Source organism: Vulpes lagopus, chromosome 8 (assembly GCF_018345385.1).
Source record: "Vulpes lagopus strain Blue_001 chromosome 8, ASM1834538v1, whole genome shotgun sequence".
In the NCBI taxonomy this organism is placed as follows: Eukaryota; Metazoa; Chordata; class Mammalia; order Carnivora; family Canidae; genus Vulpes; species Vulpes lagopus.
In genome coordinates, this window is record NC_054831.1 from 126,582,603 (window position 1) to 126,594,020 (window position 11,418).

Here is an 11,418-nt window from a genome sequence, read left to right on the forward strand (position 1 = left end):
AACAGAATATAAATGTTTGATTAGTCTCAGGTTTCGTATTTTCCATGATTTCACAGACAAAGCTACTTGGTGATCCTGTCAGGGAACAACATGCCATCCTGTTTTTAGTTAACTAAGTTTGATTCTTTATTAATACTGTCTTTTGTTTTCAAGTCCTCAGCTGTTTAAACTTAGTTTCCATGCCACTCTCAAAAGGGAAGGAGATTTTGATACAAGTTTAGGATTCACAAATCAAATTTAATAATCTTAAAGGTTCTTTAGTTTATCAGATGTATGTTTTTCTTTTTTTTTTAAATTTTTTTTTATTTATTTATGATAGTCACAGAGAGAGAGAGAGAGGCAGAGACACAGGCGGAGGGAGAAGCACGCTCCATGCACCGGGAGCCTGATGTGGGATTCGATCCCGGGTCTCCAGGATCGCGCCCTGGGCCAAAGGCAGGCGCCAAACCACTGCGCCACCCAGGGATCCCCAGATGTATGTTTTTCTGATTTAAGGTCAGGTTTGGCATTTTGCTTTTAAATGTCTTTTTGTAATGATAGCCTGGAGCATACATTTAGTGAGGTGTATCTCCCTTGACTTTTTCCCCCTCCAATTTTGTGTGAGCTGGCTAAGTATGAAACCACCAGTAAGTTTCTACTCCTTGTTGACACTGATTTCAAATGGTCAAGACCAGTAAGTAAACTGCTTTTGCCTACGTAATGAACTTAGCTGTTGAACTAGCTGCGTGGGTCACAGAGTGGGTAATTTCAGTGCTTTGTTTGTTTTGGATCTTTTATTACAGAGCAATGGAGGAACAAAGCGACAAAAGATCACCCATCAAAATTATATAGCCTATCAAAAGCAAGTCATTCGGCGCAGTATGCGACATAGAAAAGTTCGTGGTGAGAAAGCACTTCTTGTTTCTGCTAATCAAACGTTAAAAGAATTGAAAATTCAGGTGAGGAAAATACAACTTTTGTTTTAAATATGCTCTGGACCCTGAGGACCTTCATGAGTTCTTGCTTTCCCCTATGTTTACGTATTTCTCTCTGTTTTCTTTCACGGTTGGCTGTGTTAACCTCTGTCTGCTCATGGTATTAGTCCACTCAAAGGGGGTTCTTTTGATTTCACAATCATGCCTACAGGGCCCCTAAATTGGAATAACCCTTTCTTTTAGAAAGTTTTAAAAATATCCAAGAATCAAGGGTGCCGGGCATGCGACTCTGGGTCTCAAGGCGTGAGTTCAAGCCCTTTGAGTGTAGAGATTACTTGAAAAAATTTAAAAAATTGTTTAAACCACACAAAATCGCCAAGAATCTTTCTGTGAAGGTGAAAGTGATTTGAGTTCTGAAAACTTGCACAAGTTCTGAGTAGCTTTCAAATCATGAGAAACATTGAGAGTCATTTGCACTTGCTGCCCACAATGTGTTTCCAGGATAGTCGGTCCCTCAGTCCTCATGCTGTGTGTTTTCCTTTGACCAATTGATAGGTATCAAGCTGATTACCATGATGTGCTGTGAAACGTAAGGGGAATTAAAAGGCAGCGACTTCGTTGTTTATTCACTCCAACGAGTCTGGAATTGTCACAGTATTTTTGGTATCAGATAAATCTACTTGATAGAATTTTATTTTTATTGGATTGATTGATTATACTGGGAGTGGGGTAAGATTGATAGAACCCTTACCTCTCTTTGCAGTGGTGTTCTCCAAATGGTGTTTTTAAATACCCATTTTTGATTATTTACCTCCATACTCCACCCCCCCCCCCCAAAAGCAAGCATTGGTTTCCACATCAGTTCACTGAATGCAGTGTAGGCATCATGAAAATGCTTCATGATTTTCTAATTCCTTGGTATCAATACTGAAGTAGAATAGGATAAACGAGCATGGCAACGATATGTCTCAAGACCTAGGCAAGAGGGGCTGATAAGTTCAAGATGTCCATGAAGAAAATTTGGCTCCTAATCTGTTTCAGGCACTGATATATATCCAAAAAGTTGACCAAATTTCCCTCTTTGCTACTTTCATGTGGCATAGTTTACTGTTTCTGCATTTTTTTCTTGCTGATATTTATCATTGTAATTGAGGCAAAAGTACAGGCTTCCTTTGAGGGTGTTATATGTTCCAGATTGTCCTGGGAACAGTATTTCCCTTGGTTGAACCCGTAGCTCTGAAAATAAACGTGTTGGCATAATATCTTTACTCTGTTATTGTACCTTTTACATCTGAGAAAGCTTGTTTCTGTCACCGGCCTTTTGCCTGTCAGTGGTAAACCTCGAACATTCAAAACCTTTAAATTACAAAAAGAGCCCCTGTGGATAAAGACATTCAAAAAGCCTGTGCTGCTTTCTGCTTTTATTATGGGCTACCATTTTTAAAGAACAAATCAAAAGTCAGCAGAAATCTCCTCTGTGTAGGAGCATGTTACCTGCTCCGAGTTGCTATGAGAAGCAAGCAATAGCTCAAAGGAAACCCCCGATGTGCTCTTCTCGGATGGGTCCTTTCAGTGTCCTTCCTCTCGCCCCTCGCCCAGGCTTTGAGGTCACTGCGATCCAGACTCAATACAAAGGATCATGCAATACAATTTTCTCTCGCCTCTTAGTAGTGGTAGCTTTGAATGCTTGCACTAAATGTGGCCTTTTACCTGGCAGCCTAGCCAGCATTGAGTATGCCTGTGACCCTCAGTTAGCGGTGGTGGGTGATTTTTTTTTTTTTAAGTATGTAATGCCCTTTTTATATTTGATGGAGCCTTTCCTCTCAGGGATATTGCATTTCCAAATTAATAAGAGGACAACCTTTATAAAATTGTAAATGTTTTATTCTAGACAAGCCCATTTACAGTTGCTTAAAACCTTAAGACGCTTGCTTTGCCTGATTATTAATTCATCCACCTCTTCTACCGTAAAGTAAATGGAAGTACAATTGATTCATCTCCTTTCACAGATGTTCAGTGTTTAATTGTATTATTTCATTTTCCCAAAGATAGGTTTTGAGCGGGTGTTGATGCGCGTCTTATGGAGGAGGAAACTTTAGCACCGAGGTTAAACGGCTCCCAGCTGAAGCTGCTGCCTCTGTGTTTCCTTATTTTAGCCTCCACCGCCTCCCTCACCCTGCTCCCCAGCATTATAGCAAGCAGGCCAAAGCTGCTCTCCTTTAGGGAACCGGGTCTCGTTCCTGGTGTGCTCCATAGATCATGGATGCTGCCCCTACTTCACAGACACACATACGTAATAGTGATTATACTTGGGCATTTTTATGGTTTGTGAATTACCAAAAGCCTCCAGGCCTTTAATGTACCTCATTCTGAAAGAGCGTTTTCCCCTTGCTTGTGAAGACTTGTGTATCTTTCGTAGCACCTCTGCTACAAACCTGTCTCAGCCTTCAGCTGTAGAACTGATGCTTTCCTCTTCTCCTCCTCAGATCTGACAGGTGCCTTCCTCTGTCACCATCTCCATGACATGGTTTGCCCTTACCGTCTATACCCCCTCCAGGGTGGGTTTACTCCCTGACTTTCCTATTTCCAGCCTGAGGAAAGCATTCCAACTCATAGTGGCCTCTTAATAAAAGCTTCAGTAGTTGTTGAAAGAAATTAAATGCCCTTGTATGTATGCTCAAAACATAAAGTACTGAGCATGAGCCCCACAGTGAGGGTGCTGTCTGGAGGTATTATTTGCTTTATCCAGCCTCATAGAGGTGATGTGGAGAAACTTGGAAAGTGTCCCCACAGTCCAATAGCTATGACATTGCCCACATTCAGTTGGCACTAGACACGTCCACTGAAACTCTTTCTTCCTCCCAGGTTCCATTTGATAACCTGGGGCTGGTTACTTTTGCCTGATGCCTTTGCAACGGCCTGGCTTAGGTAGAAATGTCCTGTTAGTACTAACTGCTCAGCTGAAATACTTTAGGGATTCACAGGCAGATCATTGATATCAATGCACATTAGCCATAGATCCATCTGTTTGTTTCGTGGGAGCTGATGTCATTTTGTGAAGTCCGGTTAAGATTTTCGCCTAACAGGGAGGAGAGGCCAGTGTTTGTTATCCTGGTTCTTATTTTTCTGTATGCCATCATTAAAGTCACTTTTTTGGTCATAGTCTTCTCAGCATGGAAAGCTCTTGAGCCCTATTATTCACACAGTTGGCTCAGGGCTGCTTAATCCTTCGACATTCTGAAGAGTAGAGGAATAGGGCGTGTATAAAGTTAGAATAGTTTTCCTACAACATCATGGATATTGGGGTAATAAAACATACATGTAATAAAATACATGAAGCAAGACATTTTATAATAGGGTACATGGTCCCTTCCCTTAATTCCTATTTGGTTCCTGGAAAAAAGACTGAGAAGTTACAGCGTTCCCAAGGTCTGAATTATATAGCCCAGGCTTGATGACGGAATTAAGACTGAAAGAAGAAAACAAATGTCCTTCTGGTTAATTTAAAGATGGTTTTATAAAAGAAGTTGGACTCGACGTGATAATAGAATGTGGGATCTGGGCATGATGAGAATGATAGTGATGTCCTTGTCCAAATCTTAGAACCAGAGGAGATAACAGCCTGGTCCACCTTCTGCTCCTTGGACAGCCCACACCACCACTCTTGGGGAGGTGGCAAGGTGCTGAACCAAGGTTCTGTGGGTATAATTGTTCTCTACCAGACCTCCTAAGGATGTTGCCACAGGGGCTGGGATTAACTCCCTTTGTTGGGGGGGGGTGGCGGGGGGGGGCCTTAACTCTCAATGGGAGCGTTGCCAGTGTGCTGAGAGTAGTGTCTTTTGTACTCTGAAGACTTGTTTTTTGTTTAAAGAACCCATGTGTTCATTTATTCAAATAGGGTATAAATATCAGTATTTTGCCTTATACAAACTTACTTTTGTATTGGTACAGATCATGCATGCCTTTTCAGTTGCTCCTTTTGACCAGAATCTGTCGATTGATGGAAAAATTTTAAGTGATGACTGTGCCACTCTCGGAACCCTTGGTGTCATTCCTGAATCTGTCATTTTGTTAAAGGTAGGTAACGGCTCCTTACATGAGGAAATTCTACAAGGTTTTGAAGACCATGCATGTGTAGACTGCTATTGACGCTGGTTAAGATCGCATCTAGTCCTCGGCAGGGTGTGGTAATGAGTGAATGCCGGGAGTTTCTGCTGGCCTCTGGATTCTAGCACTGGCTGAGCCACAAGAGACTGAGAGGAGGTCCAGATATCATTGGTTCTTGTGGGGTTTTCATAATATTTGTTAAAATTCATAGATGTTGCCTCCACCCAAACTTCTGGATCAGCAGAATTACTTAACCATACTTCTGTTAAAGCATCCTCTTTCTTCCTTTGGCTCAGTGGTACGGGCCAGTCAAACTAGGAAATAAATGTTAGACACGAGGTTTGGCTACAGCAGTCAAAATACTTCTGGTTGTCTTAATAGGATTTTTGTCCAAGGCATGGAAATAGGGTTTAGGTAGACTAGATTTAGGAGTTGTGGGAAGTGTTTCAGAAAGGGGCTTCGAGAGGTCATCAAAGAAGAGTCACTGAGCAGGCTGCATTAGGGGCTGCGTTTCGCTGCTTCCCTCTGCCTCATTGGTTTCTCGGTGGCTAGAAATATCCCCACTTTGAAGTACCAAACATTACTGCATCAAATTCACACTGCTTCCAGTGTCATCCATGCAGTAGAATATTTGTCAGGTATTTGAACTGCAATATGTACTTTTCCTACCCTGGACCCTCAGTTCTGGTGGCAGATCCAGTTAGGCCCCTCAATGAAGCACATCCATGCCCTCTCCTCCTAACCTGCCCCCTCCCCGTGTTCATTTTTTGGTTTTCTTGGCAACTGTAAGTTCTATGGAATTCTTTTAAAAGCCCAAAGTTGGGGCACCCCTGTGGCTCAGCGGTTTAATGCATCCTTCAGCCCAGGGCATGATGCTGGGGACCAGGTATTGAGTCCCACATCGGGCTCCCCACATGGAGCCTGCTTCTCCCTCTGCCTGTGTCTCTGCCTCTCTCTCATGAATAAATAAAGGCTAAAGTTGCCCCGTCCTTAAGGACCCTACGTCCAAAAATTCTCCAAGCAGCTCTTATCAGTGCAAGCATTTGCAGTGCCACCAGGCAGGTAGAGTCCAACACTGGTTGTTGGCCTCTTTGCCCATGCAGCTCCTCCTGCCATAAGCTTGGACTCTGCTGACTTCTGTCCTGAAAGGGGAATGGGTGTTTTGTTCTTGTGGCAAGGGGGAACAAAATGTCTTTTTCAGCTAACCTGTTTTTAGGGGACCGGCCTGACTTGGTTTCCACCTAATTCACTCACTGTCACCACTGGCTTCCTAGCTCCTATAATTCAATCTGAGTTTAATAATCTCTGTTGAGGGGGATCCCTAGGTGGCGCAGCGGTTTAGCGCCTGCCTTTGGCCCAGGGCGCGATCTTGGAGACCCGGGATCAAATCGCATGTCGGGCTCCCGGTGCATGGAGCCTGCTTCTCCCTCTGCCTGTGTCTCTGCCTCTCTCTCTCTCTCTCTCTCTCTCTCTGACTATCATAAATAAATAAAAATTAAAAAAAAATAATCTCTGTTGATCTAAACATATCCACATCGAAAAGTGTTTTTAGGAGTGGGAAAACAACGCCACAGATAATGTGTAGTTTGGGCGGTGATGAGTCTACAAGTGCGTCATTGTTGGGATGGGCATCCTCTGTTATTCCTGGACGTCACTGGCTGTGGCTTGAAGCCCATTCTCTACTAGACAGTGCTTACATCTGTGTCTGATTGTGAAATACTCATTGACTCAGGTCCGACCTGTGTGAGGGTCTGGCATGCTCCTGCTCCAGGCTCCCACTTCTTAAGGTTTTGAATTGTCTTCCTTTGTCTTTCTAGGCTGATGAGCCAATTGCGGATTATGCTGCAATGGATGACGTCATGCAAGGTAAAGAAACATGTTTGAGGAATGTGTTGCTTAATGTGTTAGAACAGCTAACATCTAACTAAGCTTTTAACTTTGAAAAAGGTTCTACATATTGATAGATAGCCTGATATCTTACATCATTTATCAGAGAAGCTCAGAAAAAGAGAAATGGGCCTATAACAATTGGGGGAAATGGAAAGCGGAGAAAAGAGGAGTAATTATTAACTGCCCTGAGGAAATTGAAGTACAGGTAAGTCTGCTGATGGAAAAGGTCTGCAAGGACCCAAGTTAATTCAGACTCCAGAGCCTGAGACCAGAAGTAGTGAGACCGCCCCTCCCACGACAACAATCACTGCTCCTGTCACACCTGTGTCCCGGCTCTTTGAACAAATTAAACCACAAAGGTGAGATTGAGGCTGTTAATAGCAGATAGAGCTCCCTTAGCTTTTTGTTCAGATGCTGGCAGCCACTTCTACCTCATACACAGGAGGGAGGAAAATACCACTCGGGAATATTGGCCAATTGAAGAAAGTCACCTACAGACGGGTAATTTTCTAAGTGGTTCATCCTGCAGGTACCTTTCAGGGAAGCCCTCTGGTGCCCCCTGAATAGTCCTCATACATTAGTCGTTAGAAACAGGCAGCTCCAGACCACCAGACATGGAATGAGAGCACAGAACTGAAAGGTGTCTGTCAGCAGATTAAAATAAGCAACCCAGAGAAAGCAGTTGATTCCGGAATCATAAGAAAGTTTAAGTATTACTATAAATAATACGGAGATACCACCTAGGTAGGGAACTAGATAGAAGGAACATTCAGGGAACCGAAAGGGATTCACAAAATTAAAAAGCGATTACATGGAGAGCCTGATGTAGTGAGTGAAAACCTAGGGATTCAAGGATCCTAAAAGCATCCTTAGAGGTGAAGGAAAGAGTCCCATTCACAGGATGAATAAAAAGGTAGACTGGTGGATTCAAGCTGTTATCCACAGAATTCTAGGAACATTGAATTCCGGTCTCGAATTCTACAACTAGATAAACTTTGTTTTACCCTCACACTTGATGGGTTTTCGAGAACACATGTGAGGCCTCAAAACATTTCTCTCCCATGCACCATTTGCCAAGATACTATGGAAGGGTGTGCTCCTCTTAAACAACAGTGTAAGTCAAGATGGATTATAATGGTTCAACCAATTAATAGAGATCCAACATGGGGAAATGCCCTAGGAGACGGTGAAGGGATATCCCAGAAGAGAAGTTCTGTGTAGGCAAGGTGAGCACCCCACGTCCAGATCGAAGCCAGGGGCACAGGCTTTGGCAGAGGATGTCCATGGGGGCAAAGTGGAAGTGATGGATGGCTGTCTGCAGGTTTACCCATCTTTAAAAGAGCTTATGATTGATTTGGAGATGGTACAGAGAAAATGGAAGACATAAATAATGCAGCAGTTAAAAACTCCAGAAAGATGAGACAAGCCCTACCAGACAGGAAATATAACCAAGGCACACGAAAGAGTCCCGACTGTCAGCACTGTTCATGGAATAAAAACAACGTGAATATCGGAGCCTGACTGGCTTAACAGAGAATATAATTGTCAGGAGGATAGATGGTCTGGGGGGCAGGTCTTATATAAGCCGTGGTAGAAGAACTGGATTTTTACTTTTCTTTGAGGAAGGCATTAGATAGCATCTAAGTAAGGAGATAACAGTACAGTTGACCCTTGAACAACATGGCTTTGAATTGTGCAGGTCCACTCATACATGGATTTTTTTCTTTAAGTGCACGTACAGCACTGTAAATGTATTTTCTCTTATGATTTTCTTCATAATATTTTTCTTGGGGTGCCTCGGTGATTTAGTTGGTTAAGGGTCTCTTAATTTCATCTCAGGGTCCTGGGATGAAGCTGTACTCAGTGGGGTGTCTGCTCAGGATTCTATCCCCCGCCCTCCTTGTCTGCACTCTCTCAAATCTTTAAAATGAAACATTTTTTTTTCCTCTAGTTTACTAAATTGTTATAATACTGTCTGTAATACGTGCAACATAGAAAATATGTGATGAATGACTATCTTTGGGAAAGCTTCCAGTCAACAGTAGGGTATTAGTTGTTAATTTAGGGAAGTCCAAAGCTCTGTAGCTTTCCAACCATGCACTGGATCAGTGCCTCCACCCCCAGGTTGTTCAAGGGTCATCTCAACACATTATCTGGAAATAAAAACCAGAAGAAAGCACTATCCAAATCACAAGTGGTTCCTTCTAGAATGTGGAAATGGCAGGAAACGGAGACTCCGCTCTCAAGGACACGGGTCGCCTGGTTTTCTCCAGGCCTCCCCAGTGTCCTGCAAAAACTGGCTCTAGTTACTGTGTTTGGACTTTTTTAATGATGGTACGTGTGCTGCTTTGATAAAAATAAAAATCATCATCTGTTTATTCTCACCCAAAACTTCAAAGGTAATCCTTATGGGTGAATATTTGTCTTTAGACATCGAAGTGATCTTACTGTTGTGTATCCCAACAGTCTTTTCATTTTGGAATTTTTTCTCTTTTTCTTCTTTTTTTTTTTCTAGTATGTATGCCGGAAGAAGGGTTTAAAGGTAAGTTACATTTGTCATGTTTTGCTCATGAATGTCAGAGTCCTACTGTAATTTTCTCTTAAAGCGAAGGCTGTAATTTGATTTTAAAATTTAATTCAATCTGAGTCTCATGACTGAAATTAATTTTAGTTAAATGCATTTTTTATTCAAGCTTCTTCATTATCTTTTTCAGCACTCAGGCCTCAGATAGGGCCGTGTGTTCAAAGTATCTACTGCCAGATGTCCGTCTTACTTTCCCTTTCTCATTTGGTGGGTGGGGTGGGGTGGGAGTTTAAGGGATTAGCTAGTGGCGTTTTGACATTTACATTTACCTTTTCCCAGTTCCTTCAATCAGTCCCATCTTAGCGGAAAACAGATTGTCTATCACTGTTAAGAATTAGAGGAAAGGAATTTGCTGAATTATATCTGGTACAATGAAAAGGTTTCGTTAATCTATTAAGAATGCAGGCATTTCTTGGATTATTACTTTGGATGGAGACACAGTGGTGTGTTGTCACATCATGGCCACTATAGTTCGGTGCAGCAATACTTATTAACTCATCAGATACAGACCTTTGACATCTACAGATTTAACTGTTGCCATCATGATTCTTTTTGGCCTACTCCAGAGGTCCGAGGCAGGTGGTGATTCTGCCAAGGAATGAGCTTGAATCAGATACCAGGGGTTATTTGCTAAAGCAAATGAGTGAGCAAAGCTACTGGCCTAAATAAAACCCTCCTCTCAATGCAGCTTTGTTGTCTACACGTTACTACTACAAAGAAACTCCTGATGTGGTTAAAACAAAAACAAAGCAAAAAATTTCTTTATGAAAAATGGCCATCAAATGAAAGCATCAATAGAATCTGATTAACATGTGTGAAGATACCACGTAGGAAACACATGGCTTTCAACAGAAATGTGATTTAGCTGAAAGCCTGGAGTCTGCTGATATTTTTTTTTATCCTTCAACGTCAAGGGGCTGCTGTGATCATTTATTAAGTTGGATGTTCCCTGTTGATGATGCATTCTTGGCAAATGGAATTTTCGGTTCCCAACTGTACCTCCACGTGTGTTTCTTTTCCCAGGTACTGGTCTACTTGGACATTAATCTCTTGAACAATTGCTGACTGCTAAAGAAATGACCAGAAGGGAAGAGAGGAGTTTGGCATGTTAGGGCATTAACAATAACGAAAAGGTGGATTTAAGAATCAAACCATTCTGTGACTCTTCCAAAAAGGCGGAGAACTATTTCCGAAGTGACTGTCCCAAATGCCTTATGTCAAATAAAGCAGATTGCACTGAAGGACACCAGACTTGAAGGAAATGTTTCAAATTTTATATTTAAGGGAGGGTGGTGGGCGGGAGGGGGGCAAGTGAAGATGGAACCAGTTTAGTAGCAGTAACCGTAAATCATGTTTACATACGAGATTTATAGTCACGGGAGGGAATAAAGTTCTGTTATATTTCCTTGCTCGAGTTTCATAACAGATGCATTGGTCCATAAAGGATTTGTATCACAGTAGATGGGACAACATTCTGCTCTGAACTAAAAAGTAATTCTTAGAGACATAACCTGCTTACCAATACCTGTCTTTGATTCATATTTTACTTTCAATAAAGCATGAAAGTGAAGAACTTGCCGTAATTGTGGAAAAGTGTCTTCAGATTAGACTCTCCGTGTTGGCTCCAGCGTACCCTTCCTTACACACCGTCCCATGGTCTCTCTTAGTGTTGGGTCCAAGAGGAGGCACCTGCATGTCTCTTCCAGGGAGCGAGGGATTGTGTCTCAGTTTGGGGTTCAGTGCCTTGGCTTTCATGCATTCCAAAATGATGGCAAACATGTATTACATGTGACAGTCCTCTCATGCAGTTTTGCTATTAATTCAGAATCAGGAAATCAAGTACTCCTTGCACTTGCGAAAAATCTGACCACCTTATCAGAAGAGGAAAGTGGACTGAAGTACATTTGGATAACATGAGGTTTT

At 42.2% G+C, this 11,418-nt stretch overlaps 1 protein-coding gene across 5 annotated transcripts in view; it reads left to right on the top strand.

Moving 5' to 3' along the window:
• USP48 (ubiquitin specific peptidase 48) overlaps positions 1-11,073 on the top strand; it is an 84,641-nt gene extending 73,568 nt beyond the window's left edge. For all 5 annotated transcript variants that reach the window (XM_041765807.1, XM_041765808.1, XM_041765809.1 and 2 more), the window contains 5 exons: positions 783-938; positions 4,866-4,991; positions 6,839-6,887; positions 9,427-9,453; positions 10,519-11,073. In XM_041765807.1, the coding sequence (XP_041621741.1) occupies positions 783-938; positions 4,866-4,991; positions 6,839-6,887; positions 9,427-9,453; positions 10,519-10,541 (381 nt within the window). In that variant the 3' untranslated portion in view covers positions 10,542-11,073. The remainder of the gene's footprint in view (positions 1-782; positions 939-4,865; positions 4,992-6,838; positions 6,888-9,426; positions 9,454-10,518) is intronic.
• The last annotated feature ends 345 nt before the right edge of the window (positions 11,074-11,418 follow it).